This window comes from Nycticebus coucang, chromosome 8 (assembly GCF_027406575.1).
Source record: "Nycticebus coucang isolate mNycCou1 chromosome 8, mNycCou1.pri, whole genome shotgun sequence".
In the NCBI taxonomy this organism is placed as follows: domain Eukaryota; kingdom Metazoa; phylum Chordata; class Mammalia; order Primates; family Lorisidae; genus Nycticebus; species Nycticebus coucang.
This window is the reverse complement of record NC_069787.1, coordinates 88,139,111-88,162,155: the sequence shown is the minus strand read 5'-3', so window position 1 is coordinate 88,162,155 and position 23,045 is coordinate 88,139,111. Positions and strand designations below refer to the sequence as shown.

At 48.6% G+C, this 23,045-nt stretch overlaps 1 protein-coding gene across 1 annotated transcript in view; it reads right to left on the bottom strand.

Moving 5' to 3' along the window:
* Positions 1–23,045, bottom strand: part of GASK1A (golgi associated kinase 1A) — an 87,822-nt gene that overhangs the window by 30,912 nt on the left and 33,865 nt on the right. The window contains exon 2 of the mRNA XM_053599772.1: positions 1,568–2,860. Coding sequence (XP_053455747.1) covers positions 1,568–2,860 — 1,293 coding nt within the window. The remainder of the gene's footprint in view (positions 1–1,567; positions 2,861–23,045) is intronic.

The window sequence follows — 23,045 nt, the reverse complement described above, 5'->3', positions numbered from 1 at the left end:
ATCTTCTCCTATGGCTTGTTCATTCACCTCTGTGGGGAACCTGAGGGCTAATGTCTCTTTAGTGAAGGCTGCTGCAGAATTGAGGGCTGGCTCTGTGTGCATTTAGCGCACTTCTACACCCTTGCTGGGCTTCCTTCATTTTTTTGCCCTTGTTTCTGTCTGGCCTTGTTTCTACACGTGTGTATCCACACTGACATCCAGCTCACAGGTACCCCGACAGCCCAGCCCTTCTATAGGATCCCACACTGCCCCTCGACCCAGCAACTCCAAGGTTAACTCCTGGCTTCACAACAGCTTCAGCCAGCAGAGTTCCTTATCATTCTTTAGTGCCCCAGTATCCTTTCTTTCTCTCCCACATTTTGTCTCTCTTTCTCTCTCCCACTTTCTTTGTTAAATTATGCAAGCATTTTGAATCCTTGTTGATTCAAAGACATAAAGTTATCAACAGTGGGGTGCTAGTAAATGTTTAATAATCAGCTCTCTGGAAGTAGAGGGGAGCCCTGATTTATAGCATTTGCTAACATGCATGGTATAAATACTCACACCCAGACCAATTTTAAGCTAGCAACATTCCATGAATGTGGAATAGGGGAGAGGTGTGCCCAGCACACCTTCACACGTGTATAGTATTCACTGTATAGACACAATGGATAGAAGTAACTGCAAGAGCACAGATAATAGTAAAATGGGCCATGCACAGTGGCTCATGCCTATAATCCTAGCATTTGGGGAGGCCAAAGCAGGAGGATCACTTGAGGTCTGGGGTTCAAGACCAGGCTGACCAAGAGAAAGAGCCCTCCCCACAAAAAAAAATAGAAAAACTGAAGCTCAGATGGGTGGATTGTTTGAGATCAGCCTGAACAAAAGCAAGACCCCATCTCTACTAAAAATAGAAAAACCAGCTGGCCATTATGGCAGGCACCTGTTGTCCCAGCTACTCGGGAGGCTGAGGTAGGAGGATCAACTATGCCTAAGAATTTGAAGTTGCTGTGAACTATGATGATGCCACAGCACTCTACCAGGGTGACAGAATGAGACTCTGTCTCAAAAAAAAAAAGGAAAGAAAGAAAAAGAAAGAGAAAAACTAGCCAGGCATGGCATGCCCTTGTAATCCTACCTACTCAGGAGGCTAAGGTGGCAAAATAAGTTGAGCCCAGGAGTTTGAAGCTACTGAGAGCTATGATTGTACCACTGTACTCCAGCCGGGGCAAGAGAATGAGATCCTGCCTCAATCAATAAGCAAAAAAAGTAGTAAAATATTTAGAAGCGATGGGTTCTGAATGTTTATTACCTCTATTTCTAATATAATTTATTGATTATTTTATATAATTTAATTATTAAAATGCCTGTGTTTCACAACCAGGTCACAAAATTACTGAAAATTTTAGCAGTCAGCTCTTATGAGCTGTAATGGGCCAGCTCTAGCACACCGTTGGACAGGTAAACAGAGGCAGAAAATTACAAAAACAGGTACTTGGTGGTCAAAAGACCTGGACTGGGAGGAGAGTCACCGTCCAACTTCAGATGGCAATTCAGGCCTCCCCACACCCCTGACAAACTTACCTACCTGTAGCAGGAAGTCAAAGAGTGCCAGGCGCGCCCACTCAGTGTGCTGGATGCCCAGGCATGGAGCCTGGCTGGGCCGGTGGCAGCCATGTGCCAGGAGGGTCTGGTACTGCAGCCAGCCCAAAGCCAGAGAGTTCTGGTCCTCATCTGGGTCACTCAGGTGCTGCACATCAGGTGCCCACCAGATGACAGGCCTCGCGCCCCCATCTGTGTAGCGGTAGGGTAGCAGGTTGCTGTGGAAGCGCCGGGCTGCAGCAGGCAGGCTACGGCGCAGCCCCAGTACTCGGTCCACATGAAAGGACAGGACCTCAGACAGATCCCCAGGCCTCTTGATCAGGCCACAGAAGCCCTGGGAGCAGAGTTGGCTGAGCATGGGAGGAGACAGGCCTTCAGAGGCACCCTCGGTGGAGAAGCCGACCTGCAGCACCTGTCCGTGGGCGGGGATCCTGGCTTTGCCCACCACTGCCCCCTGCATTAACAGTTGCAGGGTCTGCACGTCAAGTTCTGTGAGCCATGGAGGAACCTGCCTGCCAGTCCTTGAGCTGGTCAATAGCTCAGGGGTCCCAGCATTACACCACACAGACCCTTGCAGCTCCCCCACAGAGCCAGGCCACTGATGAGTCCTTGAGGCCAGGGTGGGGTCCTCTGCTTGTGGCCCACCAGTCAAGCCTCTGTCCTCACTTTCTGGCAGATCCCTGCCTTGTACAAGATGGGGCCTGAGGGTCAGTGCAGCAGTAGCTGTCCAAGCCCCTAAGGCCACCACATCTCCCCCTGCAAGTAGGCCGGTCAGGGTGTCCACCACACTCTGTGTCTTTTGGATGGATCTGCTGTGCCGGGAGTGGCCCAAGGCTTTGGCTCCTGGATTGCTGACCTCATCCTCCCTCAGGAGCACAAGATGCTGGCTACTGAGTCTTGGATCACCTGTCAAAGTAATGTCCCTTCTGACCCTCCCTGGAGGCCTGCTGTCCCCTCCTGGGGACTCCCTGCTTCTGTCCGTGTGTGCTTTGTGGCCTTGCTCCCCAACACAGACCAAGATGGAATTCCTGGGCGAAGCCTGGCCTCTCCAGAATCCCAGGTTTCTTGCCCGCTGCCTCCGGCTGGAGCTCAAGTTTTGTCGGACATGGGGGACAGGAGCACCAGTCACCCCCTGGGGTTCCAGGGGACCAGGGGCTGGACTACCAGCTAGATACTGTGGGGGTAATCGGGTGACAGCCACGGCAGACAGGGTCATCAGGAGGCAGAATGCCATCACTGGCCGCCTCTTGCCACGAAGCCTTCTCCACAGCCAAGATGCCTGGGGATGGGGTAGAAAAGAAAGCTTGAGACCTGGGAAAGACATCAGCTCCAATCCACAAAACAATGGGGATGGTGAATAAAGGGGTACCCCAGTTAAGGGAGAGTGAGAGGGGCACAGCCCAAGTGGAGTGACAGCTAGCTGCCTTCAGGAGAGGTAACAGCTCTGTCCGCTGAATCAGGCCTCAGCTTACCTTGCTCCACCTCCTGGGGTGGGCTTTGCTGATGCCTGCAGAAAGAATTGGGCTTTTTCCCATTCTCCCTTTGAATAAATTCACATTACAACACTGTCACCATACACTATGGGAATCTTTCCACATCTGTCCCTCCCCACCACATGCCAGCCCCTCTTTTTTCCCTGTGATTCCACAGCCCACCCTCGCAGACTCTAGTTGTCCCCTACAAATATGCCCTTCTCCTTTCTCAGGGCACATAGCTTCCCTATTAAGGATGGCCTTGCCCAGCCTCCCTTGCAGCCAACTGTGGCCAGGAGGTCAAGTCTCTGATTAGCGTAAGAGTCTACCACTTTTGCTTGCCTCGCATGCTTAAGGGGACATTGGTTGCCCTGTCCTCTCCCCTCTTCCCTGCAGGTCGGCACATACACATGTGAGCAAGGTCACACCCTAGGGACAGTGATTTTTCAACATGTGGTCCCTAGTCCAGCAGCATCAGTATCACCTAGGGACTGTCATGAATGTGAATTCTCAGTCCCCTACCCCAGAACTACAGAATCAGAAACAGGGGTCTGGCAGCCTTTGTTGTCACAAGCTCTCTAGGTGATTCTGTCACAGGCTCAAGTTCAAGAGCTGCTGCTCTAGCCGCACTGTGGAGCCACAGAAAGCAAGGAGGGTAGGTGCCTGTGTGGCTGGGTGGGAGTAGGGCTGCCAGGAGCAGGTTGAGCCTCTGCACTTTGGAGTCTCTGTCCCTGTGAGCCTTTACCCTAATGACAGACCTACCAGCAAAGCACTGGTACCATGCTCATCTCTCAGTGAGAATCAATGAATATGTGACCAGCTGAATGAATGAAAAATGCACTGCACATCACAAAAACTCTCCCCAAATTATGTTTACTTACTGAACTTGGCAAATATTTCTCAGATTTTTGATGCTTTGTGCAGTGTGAGGCCAGTTGCTGGGATGCATACAAAGAGCACATGGGTAAACAGATTTTTTAAAAAGATATCAAGGAAACTAGGCCAACAAAACAAATCTCACATGTGCTTGCCATTCTGAAAAATTCCCTTGTGCGTGACAAAAAGACCCTGTCCAGGATCAGTTCTGTAGCAGATATCTGTGGGTCAGATGCAGCAGCAGTAGTCCACTGGCTTCTCTCAAAAGTGCCTTCTCTATCCCTGCAACCCACCGCAGTAGCCTCATCTGTGAAGATGCCTGAACTCCTAGCCCGTGCTGGGCCAGTAGATCCTGCCCTCCACCCCAGCCCTGGGAAGAGGAGCTTGAAATAAATTAGAAAGTTGACTCATTCTGCTCATGAACTAGAGAGCAGGGGCCCTGTAGGATAATATTTAGAAATAAACATATCCTACATCAAGCACAAAAAGTGAACTCAGTGTTTTTCCAGAGGCTTAAGGGACCTGAGCCCCCCTGAGACACACACAGAGTTGGCTTCCCTGGAGTTAAAAATTCCATAAGCCATGTCTCTGAAGCTGCGCACCCTGTGAAGCCTGAGATCAAAGGGCATGCTGCCCTTCCTCAGAAATACGGGCCAGAGGGTTGACGTATATTAACAACATATTGTCAGAGGTCTATAGGTGCTCTGCTCTGAGGAAAAGACACAGTCGTTACTTCATACTGAGTAAACTGAGTGAATGCTTGAAGATATTCTTCCATTAACTCTGTTCCCCTGTGGCTACTTTCTTCTTTATGATTTTGTTTATACACCTGCCCAGAGATTAGTCAGTGTCTAGAAGAAGATGTTTACTGCCAAAGTGATTGTGTTGATATGGTAACAGGATATTTCCTTTCAAGTTAATTTCAGCTAGGTAAAGTGAGGTAATGGTAAAACTAACAGATAATAAATTAAGTGTGTACGTGACTAGAAAGGTATAAAATTAAACCCCTAAATAAAGAATTTCGCTACACGCCATCTCATCTTATGTAGTCTGTTTCTTGACTTAATAATTACAGGAGCGAGTTTACAACCACGGCAAAGCTGCTGTTCGTTCACATCTCTGGTCACACAACAGGCCCCATGGCCACACATCTTAAGATCTGGCATTGGGTCCTATTCTGTTGAGAGTCAGTCTGCAGGGAGAGAGAAGGAAGCAGCCCCACAGACCAACCAGAGACGGAAACAGGATAGAGTGCCTTGTCTGGCTTCCAGGAGCAGCTGTAGTCACTGCCTGGGACTCTGGGGGACTCTGCAGTTATGCATGTAAACCTGTTCTCCATCTACATGTGAGCTGTGGCAAGTGGGTATTCCTGCCACACACAGCAAGAAAGGCCTAACTACGATCATCCCCAAGCTCCCTTCCCTGTGCAGTTAAAAGAGCATCTCCCCTGACCCTCCTTAGAATCTGTTAAGTGGTTCCTTCCTTCCAAACACTGGCCTGGAGGAATGGCCCCTTGAGCATTTCCTCATTTGTCTGCCTCTGTGGCTCCTGTGCCAGGGGCAACTGCTGCAAGAACCAACATACGTCTCTCCTCAGCCATCAGAAATCAGAAGATAATCAAAGGGGTGGGAACGCTCAGTTACAGTGCTACCTAGAAAGATGTATGGCTCCCTCCTACCTCCAGGAACCTTCCTTCATGCTGGTTCTTCCCTGTTGCAGCTCCTCTTGTCTTCTGGAAATGAGGCCATCATCTCCCTTTTTGCACCTCTGTGCCTGGTGCCCTAATGGCTCCTGAACCCTCTGTACCCAACACCTCAGCCACTGGGAGTCAGGGTGTGGTGGTGGAAAGAGTACTGGACAAGGAGACCACAGGCTGCAGCCTGTGTTGACCATGTGGCCTCACTCTCTGGACTAGCTTCCTCATCTATAAAGGGTGCATTGGATAAAAAATGGTCTTTGAGGCCTCACTTCCCCCATCCAGGGATTCCAACTCTTGGGGGTGGGGGGCCAGCTGGAAGTAGATTGACCCACTGTAGGCCTTCCTGAACACCCTCCTGCCCCACCCACTCAAGATAAGCATCTACAGTGGGGCAAAGCTTGGCAAGAGGAACCCCCACACCACCACCCCTTAAGTCAGTCTGGGCCCTCGGGGTGGTTCTTAGAAAAGAGGGTTGACATGAGTGAGGTCTTCTGCCACTGTCCAGTCAACCTTGGCCAGAGCAGTGAGACCATGAAAATCAAAAGTTCCCTTGCAGCTCTGAGCTGACCCCTAAGACCCCAGGGAACATGCCAAAACCAGGATGATGTGTGAAGGCCACTAAGTTCTTTCCATCCATCTGGCTGTAAGATCTGAAGCTATATTAGAAGGACCACTAACCGCCCCACTCCTGCACCTGGGGGAAGAGAAGGCCATGGGAAAATCCCCTCTGGTCTCTGACACCCATATGCTGATCTCTCCCCCCGCCACTCCCAACCCCCCATCCAAAGTACTTAGGCTGCTGTGAAGCCAGCAGGTATGTCTATACCCCAGGGCCATGCTGTATTTTTCATCTTTAAATAACATTCTTTCATTCCCTATTATAAATGAACTAAACATCTTTTCCTATTCTGAAGGTTGTCTATTTTCTTGGGTTGCTGTCTCCTTAGCTTACAGAAACTTTTCAGTTTAATTAAGTCCCATTTTGTTGTTGTTGTTGTTGCAACCGCCATGGAAGATTTCTTCATAAAATCTTTCCCTAGGCTGATATATTTTGCATATTATGAATTGGACAAAAGCTTAATAACTAGGATCTGCACAGAACTCAAATTAATCAACAAAAAAAGAGCCAACAATCCCATTTTCTGGGCAAGAAATGTGAATAGAACCTTATCTAAAGAAGATGATAAATGGCTAGCAAACAGACGAAAAAAATGCTCATTTTCCCTATTCATCAGAGAAATGCAAATCAAAATCACGCTGAAATGTCACCTAACCCCAGTGAGAATAACCCACATCACAAAGCCTCAAAGTTGCTGGCATGGATGTGAAGAGAAGGGAACACTTTTACACTGCTGGTGGGACTGCAAACTAATACACCTTTTTGGAAGGAATTATGGAGAATCCTCAAACTCAAATTAGACCTCCCATTTGATCCTACAATCCCATTATTAGGCATCTACCCAGAAGACAAAAAATCATTTTATCATAAGGACACTTGTACTAGACTGTTTATCGCAGCTCAATTTACAATCGCCAAAATGTAGAAACAAATAAATGCCCATCAACCCAGGATTGGATTAACAAGTTGTGGTATATGTACACCATGGAATACTATTCAGCCATTAAAAAGATGGAGACTTTACATCTTTTGTATTGACCTGGATTAGGGTGGAACACATTATTCTCAGTAAAGCATCACAAGAATGGAGAAGCAAGAATCCAGTGTACTCCATTCTAATATGAAGGCAGTAGATGATCTAATATAAGGTGTGGGTTAGTGGAATGAGGGACTGGGGAGGGAGAGGAGGAAGAGGCGATCACAACACACCTCTTGGGGTTGGGATACAATTATAAGAGGGACCGTATCTAACAAATACAATCGGTGTAACCTAATTCTTTGTACTCTCAATGAATCCCAAACAATAAAAAACAATAAAACAATAAAAAATAATAAATGAAGTAAACAGCATATGTATTCTTCCTCCCACCTTCTTCCTTCATCCCCCTTCTAACTGTTAATAGCGTTTGTGTCATCTCTTCATTATCAGAAGAGAAAGCATGTGCCTTCTAGTCCATCACTCTTAACACCCTCACTTGCCCAGGGCTTAGTTAGCCAGTTAAACATTTTCTGTGCAGACCCCTGTCCCTTTAGTTCTAGTTTCTCATTATTTCTTGGCCGACATAAGACCATATAGAAACAATTATCCCTGAGTTCTTGCACGCTCAAACTATTTTTCCACAGCATTCATACCTGCAGTAAAGTTGACTGGACACAAAATACTTGGCTTGCAGTTTCTTTCTCTGAAGAGCTTATTGTCCTGCTCATTGAATGCTGCTGTGGAGAAATCTACAGAAGAAAGATTTCTTAGCCTGCCCGACTGTCCTAAGGATTCTTTCTTTTTCTTTAAAGTCTAGTAATGTTATTAGACTTTATCTCACCCTTGACTGTTCTGGGTCAATTTTTCTTGGCATGCAGTATCCCTGACCTACAAGAAAAGGAGGGTATACATCTCTTATTTCATCAGTTTTCTTGAAGTCAATATTATTTGTTCCATTCCACAATTTTATTTTCATTTTCTTTTGTAGGTGCTTCAATTGTGTATATGTTTATCTGCCTTACGTATCATTCATCTTCTCTTTAATCCTTTCTATTATAATCTCGCTGTGTTCATTTCTCTGATTTTTATACTTTATTTGGCTTATTGAACCTAGTATTTATTCAACCTTTGTGTTAAGTTCTGCTTTTCTCTATCTCTTTCCGGCTTATATTTCACATCTTCCTATCTCACCATTTTTTCTTGAGTTTTTGCATTCCCGTTTTGTGATATTCCTTCATAGAGAGTATTTTTTCATTAAGTTTTAAAAATTCATATGAAATGTTTGCTCAAAATTTTCACCCGTTTCTGAGGTAATATTTTCAAGGTGACTGGGTCTCATCTGTCAATACACATGGCTGCTCTTTATCTCCTTATTTCTTTTTTTTCTTTTTTTTGAGATAAAGTCTCACTTTGTCACCCTGGGTAGAGTGCCATGTCACCATCATAGCTCACAACAACCTCAAACTCTTGGGCTCAGGAGATCCTCTTGCCTCAGCCTCCCAAGGAGCTGGGACTACAGGCCCCATGACAACGCCCAGCTAGTTTTTCTATTTTTAGTAGAGATGGGGTCTCACTCTTCCTCAGGCCGATCTCGAACTCCTGAGCTCAAGCAATGCACCTGCCTTGGCCTCCCAGAGCACTAGGATTATAGCCATGAGCCACCATCCCCGGCTCCTTATTTCTTATCATATCTCTGTGTGGATACTGAATTCCTTTCATTGTACGAGTCGGACCAGTCAATTGAAAGATGCTCCTGCAGAACCCAGGTAGAATTTGGAAACAGCTGGTTTTCATAATGCAGATCCTTTCTTCTCATCTACCTACCACCAGGCTGTGTCCTGCAAGTACAGCTTATTAGCGTGGTTCCTTATGTACCAGTCTCCTAACAGCCCCACTGGGGCCACGGGGCTGCCAAACTAACCCCCCATTCCCACACCCTGTCCTGCAGACAAGGGGAGGTGGCAACTGTGCTCTCGGGTGTGTTGCTCACCTTCAGGTATATTTTCCTGGTGCTTTCTGGACCCTGCTGCACTGGGCTTTCTCCTCCACTCTCACTTCTCCCAACACTGCTTCTGCGTGAAACCGACTGCTTTTCACATTGCTCCCAAGTATTTTGGCGTCTGTCTCCTGATTTCACTAGAAAAGGAATTTGCCTTTTGTCTCCCATTCTCTTTGTGGGTTTCGGCTGGTTTCTAGGACAAGGTGAGAATGTAGGGTTTATGCTGCCATGTTCATACCAGCAGTCCTCAGTGGCACCTTGTAAGAAGGAAGCCCTTAGACCAGTGTTTTTCAACGTTTTTTTTTTTTGATACAGAGTCTCAAGCTGTTGCCCTGGGTACAGTGCTGTGGTGTCACAGCTCACAGCAACCTCTTAGGCTTAAGCGATTCTCTTGCCTCAGCCTCCCAAGTAGCTGGGACTACAGGCGCCTGCCATAGCGCCTAGCTATTTTTTTGTTGCAGTTGTCAGCGTTGCTTTAGCCGGCCCAGGCTGGATTCGAACCCACCAGCCTCAGTGTATGTGGCCAGTGCTACCCACTGAGCTATGGGTGCCGCCCATGTTTTTCAACTTTTTAATCTCACAGCACACTTGAACCGATAAAGTTCCACACACACTTAAATTATGTTGATCAAAAAAAAAAAGAGTTAAAAAAAAACAATATACTTACTGAGCTTTGAACTTCTTTCAAAAATAATTTAATTAATGGTTTTTAAAAGCTCTCATGGCACACCAGTTGAAAATCACTGCCTTAGAGAATGCAGTGACTGGCATAGCCCTCGGAGCAAGAACTTTTTTCCCCCGCTTCTGTGCTCAGGAGCACAGCACCCAAACAGCCCTGAGAAGTCCAAGAGTTTGGCCCCCTCTACACAATCCACTGATCTGTTCACCAGCTTCATGGGACTTGGGTGCAGCCTCCAGGTGCTCTGAGCACTCAGCAGCACCCTCCAGAGAGACCCCCACCCCCTTGAAGGTCTTTGAAGGGTGTTATGGAGCAGGAAGTGATGTGGCCCACCTATCGCAGTTCAATTTCTAGCAGTCAGGAAAGGGGCAGGAACCACTAGGTCACCTAGAATTTCTCCACTTTGTATTTACTGACCAGCCCATGCCCTCCCTCCAAACATGTTCCTCCTTCTTCTTTATTGAGACAGAGTCTCACTTTGTCACCCTCAGAAGAGTGCCACGGCGTCATAGCTCATGGCAACCTCAAACTCTTGGGCACAGCAATTCTCTTGTCCTCCAGAGTGGCTGGGACTATAGACACCCACCACAATGCCCAGCTATTTTTAGACATGGGGTCTCACTCTTGCTCAGGCTAGTCTTGAACTTGTGAGCTCAGGCAATCCACCCACCTTGGCCTCCCAGAGTGCTAGGATTACAGGTGTGAGCCACCACGCCCAGCCATGTTCCTCCTTCTGTTCCAGTCTGGCTAAAAGTTAGTCCTTTCCAAGCCAGAAATGTAGGGCTGACCTTTGCCTTTCCTCTGCCCCATACATCCAAGTTGTACAAATGTTTCCTCCTCTTAAGCCAGTCCCCTTCTCATCAGCCCCTCGGCAACTACCTGAACCCAGGTACCACCTGCAGCAGGCCCTACTGGTCTGCTCGCTCCCATTCCTGCTCCTGTCCTCACAGCACTGCACCCTCTTTAGCGCAGACTGACGTGCAGAGCTGCTCTGGCCGTACTCAGCTTCTTTCAGTTCTGCACAGTGCCAGACCCCCTCTGTCTCCAGACCTTTGCACATGCTGCTCCCTCTTCCTGGAATATTCCCCTCCTCCTGGTTTTCACTCCTCAGGTCTCAGCTTAGACACCACCTTCCCTGAGAAGCCTTCCCCTGGGACCCCTCATGGGTTGGATGCCCTCACTATGTGCTCCCACAAAACACTATTCCTCCCCGAGCACAGCCCTTGTTACTCCATGCTGTGCTCAGTCAGTGAATGTCTGTCCCTCCAAGTAGATATTGGTCCATGCAGGTGGGACACTGGTTCATTTGCCATGCATCTCAAGACTGTCATCATGCCTAGCACACAGGACGCTCTCTATAAAATGAGCCCTTGGATAACAGGGATTACCAGGGAGGTGCAAATACTGTTCCCTGGCCTATGGCATGGCAGCCCTGCTGGTGAGAAGAGCTGCTTCAATCTCTGAGGCAGTTCCCTGCCTGGGGCTCCAGACCCCCTCCTCCAACCCAGATAGCGAATGTTTGTTGTGCTCCTTTGTTTTAAAATATACCAAGGATTTGTTTCAAGTAGGTATGGTGAGACACATTGACATGGAAATGATTGTCATGGAATCAGTTTTTATTATAATCACAGTCCCCTAGAAACACAGGGCATGGCATGCCACACAGGGCCACAGCAGCCAGAGAGAGCGGAAGTGTGGACTGGAGGCTTTTCTGTGGTTTGCACCGTGAGGAATGAGCAAAGAAACCAAGCAAGCTGAGCAGGCTTCAAATTGGCTAGTTTGAATAATTTCAGAGGCACTCTGGGCCACAGGTGTGATGTGGCAGGGGACAGACTGCAGGAGCTCAATCAAAGGAGGTGGGCGAGGGTCTGGACTCTGGTTGGTTCGTATACCAAAGGCATGCTCACTAGAGATACTTGCTGTCTCTAGGAATCAGCCAACCCTGGGAGGGGCAGTCCTGAGCCCACAGGCTCCAGATGGCAAAGCATCAACAGGAAACAAGAAAATATGGTCGATTCACTTGTTTTATGTCCCCCAACTAACTCCAGCTGCCCTCACAGCAGACAATCTCCTTGCATACCACCAGTTCCTACCTAGGCCTGAGTCACTCTAGGCTTTCCTACCAGCTCTGCCGGGAGGCACTGGGGAAATTGACACCTGGCAACAGCCCTCAACTAAAGGGGCCAAACTTCAGTAGATCCGTGTCCAGCCTCCATCCTTCCCAGGAACAACTGAGAGGCACTCTGTGTGGTGCAGCTGAGGGCCCTTGGTGGAACTGAGCCTCTTTTCTATTAATAAGATAAACGATGCCTTCCTTCTGAAGTGATACCTTAAATTTTTGTTCTAATTACATATGATTCTAATATGGCCTTTATTACTATTTTGAAAAACACACACGAGTAATACCTGCATAGATGCACACTGTTAAAAACACAGATACCAAGAAAACCAAACAAAATGTGAACATCTCCTTTTCCTCCCCAGAGGGAGCCATAGGTAATAATTTGGGTGTGCATCTTCTAGGCCTGTTACTCTCCTTTGCATTACAGTATACACATACAAGGTCTGACAATTCAGTTGTGAAATCGTTCTAGAAAGAGTGCTGCACTGTATCACTATCTCCTTTAATCTCACAACGACCCAGGGAAATAGGAATTATACAATCCCTATTTTACAGCTGAGAAAATGAAAAGGCCCATTTGCTGACTATCACTATGGTCACCTTCAAAGTACTCCTCTTGGGAAGTTATGCACCGACACCAGTGCCCAGTCCACCCTTCAGAGCAATTTTGAAACTCTTTTCTGGAATGGCCATCAGACCTGTCCTGGTATTAGTCTTGATGTCTTGAATGTCATCAAAATGTCTTTCTTTCAAGATTTCCATTACCTTCAGGTAAAGAAAAAAGGCACTAGAGGGCCACATCAGGTGAGTAGGGAGGGTGTTCCAATACAATTTGTTTACTGGCTAATAACTTCCTCATAGAAGGTACTGTGTGAGCTGGTGCATTGTTGTGTTACAAGAGCTAGGAGTTGTTGGCCAAGATTTTCAGTTAAGATTTTCCTATTGATGTTTATTTGGTCTACAATGCTTCTCACAGTCAGCCAATGACTTTAATCCACAATTCAACAAATTGTCGTAATGTTTTTTCATCAGTTCTAGTTGCTACTGGCTGCCATGACCTCTCTTCATCAATGATACTTTCTCTCCCCTCAGAAAAATGTTTAATCCACTTGTATACTGCTGTTTTCTTCATGGCATTATCCCCATAAACTTTGACCAACACATACCTTATTTCACTTCCATTCTTGCCAAGTTTAATAAGAAAATTACAAATGTTTGTTTGTTGCTCTAATTTAAGCTCTGACATTCTCATCATGGCACAAAGAAAACACCCAACAACAATGATGAACACCACTCAACAAGATACCACCACATGTCAGCATGAACACAACTGTGAGACACCCATATGCCAAGGTTATGAAACCTTACCAAGCTATACAGTGTTGCCAACGTAAGCTCACAATGGCAAGCTTACGATCTTGATTGTCAGACCCCCGTATGTCACAGTAGGTTAGTTTCCTTTAACTGCCCTGACCAATTAGCTAGACTTGATGGTTTAAACCAGGGGTATCCAACCTCTTTTCTTCTCTGCTACAAATTGGAAGAAGAGTTGCCTTGGGCCACACATTTAATACACAAATACTAATGAAAGCCAATGAGCAGGAAAAAGGTCCATGCATACTTTTCACAATATCTGACACCACAGATAAACAAAACAGTCTACAAACGATCAGCATGTGACCCACAGGCTGCAGGTTGGACACTCCTGGTAAACCAACAGAAATATATTTTCTCACAGTTTTGGAGGGCCGAAGTTCCACATCAGTTTCACTGGATCAAAACCAAGGTGTCAGCAGGGCTGTATTGCCTCTGAAGGCTCCAGGAAAGGGTGCAGTCTCTGCTCTTCCAGTGTCTAGTGGCTGTTAGCATTCCTTGGCCTATAGTCACATCTCTCCAATCTCTGCCTCTGTGGTCTCCTCAGCTATCAAGGTGAAATCTCCCTCAGCCTCCTTCTGATAAGGACACATGTGATGGCATTTAGGGCCACCTAGATGGGCTCCCCATCTTAACAGCCTTAGTCAGATTTCCAAAGATCCTTTTCCCAAATAAGGTAACATGCACAGGTTCTAGGGATTAGGATTATCAATATCATTTGGGGGCAATTTCTCAGCCTACTATATATGGTAATTATTTTTTGGCATAAAGGAGACGACTATCCCATAACTTGCTTTGGTTGCCATAACAATATGTTCTGAACCTTTCCCCATATCTGTCCATAGTATTCTTTTTTACTGCTGCATAATATTCCACAGTGGAACTGTGCCCATTCCTCAACAGAAGGAGATTCAGATCATTGCCAGTTTTTTACTATGTCAGACAATGTTGCACTGAACATTCAATACATGCATCTCTGGGGGGAAAGACTAAGGATTTCTATAGAGGAGACACCAATAGGGGGGTTGTTGGATCCTATGCCTCTTATTGCCCTTAACTGTTCACCCTATTGCAGTCACTGTCTCCTTTAATCCTCATGACGACCTAGGGAAATAAATCACATAATCCCTCTTTTACAGCTGAGAAAATGGAAAGGTCCAGAGTGCTGATGTTTGGCCAGGGCTGTATACCTGGCAAGAATGCCAACATTTGAATATTTTACATTAATACTAAAAGGGGAAATGGCCATGGACAAGTTTGCTTGCTTTTTTTCCTTCTAAAATGAAAAATGTATTTTCAAGTTGGAGTCATAATCTATATTCTCAAAGTATTAGATGCCACTAGGGAAAAATAAATCATCTTTTAAAAATGTCTCAAAAAGACAGACTGTTTTGATCCCTCTCTTGGACTTACTTGGCTTCAGAAAACCTGGAGGAAAGTTGGCAGTTGTGCAGAGAAAAAGATTCAAAGTGGCCATGAGCAGATGTCCTGGGCAGGGCCACCCAAGCAAAGCTTTGGAGAAAGAAAAGCTGCTTTGATCAAACAGAGAAAACAACCTCTGAAGAAAAATATTCAGCTGAATAATAAAGAATGCATTAGAGTTAAAAAAAAAAAAATGGCGGGGGTGGGGGATGATAAGGAATATACTAGAAAGTTTGCTAGTGGGACCTAGACTGACCCTGACACTGTACACTTGCCAGCTGGGCCTGCCTGGCCTCCTCCCCCAATTCTCAGTATCCAATATGCACACCCTGTCTTTTCTGCCCTGCGATGATCATGGCCAGAGGAAAAGAGATGGAGTCACCTTCCCTGTCTGACTCTACAGCTGCTCCATTTCTCCTTCCCTCAAGTGCCCACTGCCACCCCTTCCCAAAGATTTCCCTATTCCCTTCTCACCCTCAGCTGCAAAGGAGGCTGAGTGGAAACAGGATAGGTTTCCAGAAAAATAGAGGCACAGGCTGTGGGGAAGACACTGCTGAGCTCTGCATCTGCCCTCTAGCTAGGTTAAAGTGGGAAAGTCACTGCCCATTTCCATAGTTATAAAACAGGGAGAATGAGATACTGTCTCCCTCCAAGGGTTGGCATAAGAAATAAACACGTCAAAGCACATCAAGCGTCTGCTACACGTGTTGGCGCATTTGCATGAATGGTGCATCAGGGCTTTTTCTCCCTCCACTATCTAAACACTCTCTGCCTTTCTGGGGGTCTGAAAAATACCCATTCACCCACTTCTCTTCCTGGGTTTTGGCACATTATAATGTCAGATTAAAAAATGAAGATATTTGTGAGTACAACTCAAAGTAGGGGCAGAAAGAGAAGCTCTTTCATCGTAAAACCACAGGTGTCAGCCAGGGAGAGCCCACCTAGACAGTGAGAAAGACCTTGTTGTGCAAAGGCTCCTTCCAGAGGTAACCAGGATGGGACAGGAATGAATGGCTTGGCCTGAAACGCATGTAAGAAGGTGGGGAGCAAAAGGGGAGAGCCAGGAAGGAAGTGTGTAGAGGGAGGGAAAGGAGATCACAACCAAGTGGGGTTGAGGCTCCCCAGCAACTGTGGGAAGGGAAGCCAGGACAGTCATGATCAAAGGGAGCCCACTGTGAATTGGGGGACAGGTGCTACGGCCAAACTCCCAGCCACTGCTTCCACAGGGTGGAAGACTACTCTCAACCATGAAATGAAGGACAGTGTCCTTGATGGCATTATTTGTCCACAATTCTGCCCTCCTCCCCCACTTGCCATGGTTTCACTGCAGATAGTCTACTTTCCCTACTTACTCTCTCTGGCCTTGGCCATCTGACTTGCTTTTGGCAATGAGATGTGAGCAGACATGATATACGCCATGTCCTACTGGAGGTTTTAAATGTGCTTGTGTGGTTTGGCTTGCCTACTTGCAAACCTGTCCTCACTGTAAGAGGAACTTGCCCCAGGTGAGGCACCTGGAGCAGATATAATCCCAACCTCCAGCCTGGAGCCAACCCAGCCATGCCCACTGGGCCTTGGCTGCCCACAGCCCTGTAACTGAGATACGTGTATGCTCTTGTAAGCTGTTGAGATTGTGAGGTTGTTTGTATGCAGTGTTATCATGACAAAGTCCAACCAATATAGACCCTTTGGTGCTGAACATGTGCGCTTGGCCTGGTAACAGGAAGACTGTTTAGAAAGGAGCACAGCATCCCCCCTTCACTAATACGGGCCTAGTGCAGTCACTACAAATGGGGCTCAGGTAGTGACAAGGATGACAGTGCAACCTGGTCACAGATATAGTCCTTGAAATGAGAGAAGATACCTGGAAAAAGTAAGGTCTAAGAGAACAGAGGTCTTCTCAAGGAGACCCCAAGGACACACCTGCAAGGTCTTCCTGGTGGTGACTCAGCTCTTAGGAATTTGTAGAAACTTCATTTCCTGGGACCTGGAAACTCACTTACTCCCGCTTCTGTAAAGGCCGGCAGTTCTGTAAAAGCTGGAACCAGCTTCTCTAGCTTGATTCAAACTGACTAATGAGAAAGGTACCCATGGGCTGGAACTTTTTGACTGGGGATAAAATGGAGAAGACTGAGCCAGTCAGGGAATGCAGCCATTTTGGGACTCTGGGTCCACCGCTGCTCCATTGGTGGAAATAAAGCTCTTCCTGTTTTAAACAGGGTATTTGGGTGCTCTTGCTGGGCCTCATCTTCCTGCAACAAAACCAGTCTTCCTCATCAGATGGGCAGATGGCATGGAGGGAGCATGCTGTCAGATGGAGATATTTTCAAAACTTCCAACATAAGCTGGTGGCCTTTGCACAGAGACAGTTTGAGGAACAGGGACACCTAGAGTTTATTACAGTTTCTATTGTCACTGCCAGCTGGAGACTTTTTCTCAGTTCCATAGAGACACAGGGAAAGGAATGCTCTCCTACTTGGGAGAAATCCAGTCAGGATCTTGCCTAGCTCTCCATTCCCCAGACTCCCCAGCCTACACCCTGCTGCTGCCGCTGCTCACAGAAGGACCAGCCGGAGGTCCTGGGCAGCCAAAGTCTAAGTCATCTTTTCTCAAATACCAGACATCACAAAAAGATGACAAAAACCAGGTCCTCCACCCGACTGCCATGCACAGTGGGATAACATACTGGGCAGGGAAGATGGAGAGAACACAGAGAAAGCTTTCTTGTTCTTTCCACCAGAACAAAGTTACAAAGAACTTGTAGAATGTTTCTTAGTTTTCTGGGTAGGAGAAGGGGCAGAAGGAAACCAGGCGATGGGGAGGGGGTGAGTGTGTTTAATAAAGACCAAATTTGTCTCTGTTTCAGGAGTCATCACTACATGTGGGATGACCTCTAGGGCTCTGTTCCCTGACCTTTGCCCTCTGATCACTGATTACTACTCAAACTCTGAGTGAGACTGGCAAAGATTTTGGAATTTGGAGTTTCTGTTCCATTTTTTCAAGTACAGTTTAATAACTGTCACAACAAAACTATGGCTGGGTGAGAGAATACATGAGCAAATTTTCAGAGGGCTGGATTAAAACCACATGTCACAGACCTGTGAGTAACTCTGCAGGCTGGACCTGGTGGAGATTGTGCTCCCTGGTTTCCCAGAGTCAGACCCAGGCAGAGGGAGCCCAGCTGCAACAACTCATCAGAACCTCCTGGCCCACAGCGTCCCTCTCCCAGTCAGATCTGCTGGGTCCTGGGAGGCTGGGCCGCTTGTTCCACTGTGGGCAGAATTCCAGGCGGCCTTTCTCCAAAGCCGCCACACGGCCAGCCTCCCTTGCTCAGCTCCATCAGGGGCTTGTGATTTTCCTTCCACATCAGCAACTTCAATACAGGAAAGTACTTTTGCCACTATAATTTCTGGCTCGGCCAATTCCATGAAAAAGAAAGAAAACCAAAGGAATGATAAGTGATACTTATTCAGTGCTTATGATGTGGCCAAGACTGTTTAAGAACCTTACTTATATTAACTGATTTAATCCTCATGCTGGTCTCACGAGGTAGGTACCAGTATTATTACTGTGCCCATTTTACAGGTGAGGAAAACAGGCATAGAGCAACAGAGTGACCCCAGGCTTACACTGCTGGCAGGGGCACGTCCCCAGGCAGTCTGGCCCCAGCCACCCTAGGAAGGGGCTGCCACCTAAGGCCCCTGTTCTAGTCCTGATTCCCAAAGGCTGCACTGGGTCTTAGTGCAGAGAAGCCTCACAGGGTGCTTATCTGTTCAGGACTGGCCAGTTCATCCATAAAATGAGGCTCAAATAATGTCATAGATAGGTGACAACCTTTTTGCATCAGGGAAAATTAGTTGACAAAAAATAAAAATGTTTTCAGGCTACCTGTTTCTCATTCAAAATGAAGTTAACTTTATTATGTCTGTCATCCTACTTCATTCTCTATTGCCATCCATAGAATGTCAATGAGAAAATGCCACCATTTAACCCACTCACATCGGGGCATATCTGAGAGGTGGCGTCAGAGGCAACTTTCTAACAGTCTGTTATTCCCAAACTAGGTCTAGGGCTGGATCTCAAAACCAGGCAGGGTCTATGCCTCCTGCTCATCCCAGAACCAGATGGCCCCAATTCCAGCTCGAGCATTCTCTAGAGCAGCGGTTCTCAATCTGTGGGCCACAACCCACAGGAACTATATTAAAGGGCCGCGGCATCGGGAAGGTTGAGAACCACTGCTCTAGAGTCTAGACTATAAGCCAGAAAATCAAAACATCTAACTTATGAGTGTAACAGGTCCTAATAAAAATGAGCACTCACCATGTGTCAGGCACTCTCCAAACCCTACAATGTCCATGCTAATATGATAATTTTATAACTGTAGAAACTCATATTTAGAGAGTAAAGTACCTTGCTCAAGGTCTCACAACTAGTAAGTGGCAGGCAGGATTTAAATTTTTCCCAATGCTCATGTAATTTTCACTCCACCGCACAACAAAGAGGGAAGACTCCAGTCTTGGAAGACTCAGGTGAGTTTAGGGAGGGGCTGAGCTGGGAAAGGAAACTAGCATTTTGCTGCCTCTTTTGCTGTCTCTTTCAATAACTTTCTCTGCCTTAACACTGCCTCCTCCTGTGCCTTCACACTGCCCCTCCTCTGCCTTCACACTGCCTCCTCCTGTGACTTCACACTGCCCCCTCCTGTGCCTTCACACTGCCCCCTCCTCTGCCTTCACACTGCCCCTCCTCTGCCTTCACACTGACTCCTCCTGTGACTTCACACTGCCCCCTCCTCTGCCTTCACACTGCCCCTCCTCTGCCTTCACACTGCCTCCTCCTGTGCCTTCACACTGCCCCTCCTCTGCCTTCACACTGCCTCCTCCTGTGACTTCACACTGCCTCCTCCTATGACTTCACACTGCCCCCTCCTCTGCCTTCACACTGCCCCTCCTCTGCCTTCACACTGCCTCCTCCTGTGACTTCACACTGCCCCCTCCTGTGCCTTCACACTGCCCCCTCCTCTGCCTTCACACTGCCCCTCCTCTGCCTTCACACTGCCCCTCCTCTGCCTTCACACTGACTCCTCCTGTGACTTCACACTGCCCCCTCCTCTGCCTTCACACTGCCCCTCCTCTGCCTTCACACTGCCCCCTCCTCTGCCTTCACACTGCCCCTCCTCTGCCTTCACACTGCCTCCTCCTGTGACTTCACACTGCCTCTTCCAGTACCTTCACACTGCCTCCTCCTATGACTTCACACTGCCTCCTCCTGTGCCTTCACACTGCCCCCTCCTGTGCCTTCACACTGCCCCCTCCTGTGCCTTCACACTGCCTCCTCCTGAGACTTCACACTGCCCCCTCCAGTGTCTTTACACTGGCCCCTCCTGTGCCTTCACACTGCCCCTCCTCTGCCTTCACACTGCCCCTCCTCTGCCTTCACGCTGACTCCTCCTGTGACTTCACACTGCCTCCTCCTGTGACTTCACGCTGCCTCTTCCAGTACCTTCACACTGCCCCTCCTCTGCCTTCACACTGCCTCCTCCTGTGACTTCACACTGCCTCTTCCAGTACCTTCACACTGCCTCCTCCTCTGCCTTCACACTGCCCCTCCTCTGCCTTCACACTGCCCCCTCCTGTGTCTTCACACTGCCCCTCCTGTGCCTTCACACTGCCCCCTCCTGTGACTTCATACTGCCTCTTCCGGTACCTTCACACTGGCCCCTCCTGTGCCTTCACACTGCCCCCTCCTGTGCCTTCACACTGCCCCTCCTCTGCCTTCACACTGACTCCTCCTATGACTTCACACTGCCTCCTCCTGTGACTTCACGCTGCCTCTTCCAGTACCTTCACACTGTCCCTCCTCTGCCTTCACACTGCCTCCTCCTGTGACTTCACATTGCCTCTTCCAGTACCTTCACACTGCCTCCTCCTCTGCCTTCACACTGCCTCCTCCTGAGACTTCACACTGCCCCTCCTCTGCCTTCACACTGCCTCCTCCTGTGACTTCATACTGCCTCTTCCGGTACCTTCACACTGGCCCCTCCTGTGCCTTCACCCTGCCCCCTCCTCTGCCTTCACACTGCCCCTCCTCTGCCTTCACACTGACTCCTTCTGTGACTTCACACTGCCTCTTCCAGTACCTTCACACTGCCTCCTCCTCTGCCTTCACACTGCCCCTCCTCTGCCTTCACACTGCCTCCTCCTCTGCCTTCACACTGCCCCTCCTCTGCCTTCACACTGCCTTCTCCTCTGCCTACACACTGACCCTCGTCTACCTTCACACTGCCTCCTCCTGTGACTTCACACTGCCTCTTCCAGTACCTTCACACTGCCCCTCCTGTGCCTTCACACTGCCCCCTCCTGTGCCTTCACACTGCCCCTCCTCTGCCTTCACACTGACTCCTCCTATGACTTCACACTGCCTCCTCCTGTGACTTCACACTGCCTCTTCCAGTACCTTCACACTGTCCCTCCTCTGCCTTCACACTGCCTCCTCCTGTGACTTCACATTGCCTCTTCCAGTACCTTCACACTGCCTCCTCCTCTGCCTTCACACTGCCTCCTCCTGAGACTTCACACTGCCCCTCCTCTGCCTTCACACTGCCTCCTCCTGTGACTTCATACTGCCTCTTCCGGTACCTTCACACTGGCCCCTCCTGTGCCTTCACCCTGCCCCCTCCTCTGCCTTCACACTGCCCCTCCTCTGCCTTCACACTGCCTCCTCCTCTGCCTACACACTGACCCTCGTCTACCTTCACACTGCCTCCTCCTGTGACTTCACACTGCCTCTTCCAGTACCTTCACACTGCCCCTCCTGTGCCTTCACACTGCCCCCTCCTGTGCCTTCACACTGACTCCTCCTATGACTTCACACTGCCTCCTCCTGTGACTTCACGCTGCCTCTTCCAGTACCTTCACACTGTCCCTCCTCTGCCTTCACACTGCCTCCTCCTGTGACTTCATACTGCCTCTTCCGGTACCTTCACACTGGCCCCTCCTGTGCCTTCACCCTGCCCCCTCCTCTGCCTTCACACTGCCCCTCCTCTGCCTTCACACTGACTCCTCCTGTGACTTCACACTGCCTCTTCCAGTACCTTCACACTGCCTCCTCCTCTGCCTTCACACTGCCCCTCCTCTGCCTTCACACTGCCTCCTCCTCTGCCTTCACACTGCCCCTCCTCTGCCTTCACACTGCCTCCTCCTCTGCCTACACACTGACCCTCGTCTACCTTCACACTGCCTCCTCCTGTGACTTCACACTGCCTCTTCCAGTACCTTCACACTGCCCCTCCTGTGCCTTCACACTGCCCCCTCCTGTGCCTTCACACTGCCCCTCTCTGCCTTCACACTGCCCCCTCCTGTGCCTTCACCCTGCCCCTCCTCTGCCTTCACATTGCCCCCTTCTCTGCCTTCACACTGCCCCCCCCTGCCTTCACACTGCCTCTTCCTGTGCCTTCACACTGCCCCCTCCTGTGACTTCACACTGCCTCTTCTGGTACCTTCACACTGCCCCCTCCTCTGCCTTCACACTGCCCCCTCCTGTGCCTTCACACCGCCCCTCCTCTGCTTTCACACTGCCCCTTCCTGTGACTTCACACTGCCTCCTGTGATTTCACACTGCCCCTTCCTGTGACTTTACACTGTCCCCTCATGTACCTTCACACTGCCCCTTCCTGTGACTTCACACCGCCCCTCCTCTGCTTTCACACTGCCCCTTCCTGTGACTTCACACTGCCTCCTGTGATTTCACACTGCCCCTTTCTGTGACTTCACACTGTCCCCTCATGTGCCTTCACACTGCCCCCTCCTGTGCCTTCACGCTGTCCCTCCTGTGCCATCAGGCTGCCCCTCCTGTGCCATCAGGCTGCCCCTCTTATGCCTGCAGGCTGCGCCTTCCTGTGACTACATACTGCCCTTTCCTGTGACTACACTGTTCCTTCCTGTGACAACACACTGCCCCTCCTGTGGCTTCACAATGCCCTTTCCCTGACTTCACATTGTCCCTCCTGTACCCTCACACTACCCCTCCTGTGCCTTCACAGGCTTCCTGTGGCTTCACGCTGACCACTCCTGTGGCTTCACACAGCCACAGCTTGCAATAATTCCCTGGATGCTAAGTCTAAGAAGCCAGCCCAACCTTGTACATGGCAGCCTATACAGTGGATTCTTAAGAACAGAAGAAGTTCCTATTGACAATAAAAATTTCTTTGAGATTCTAGTCATTCCT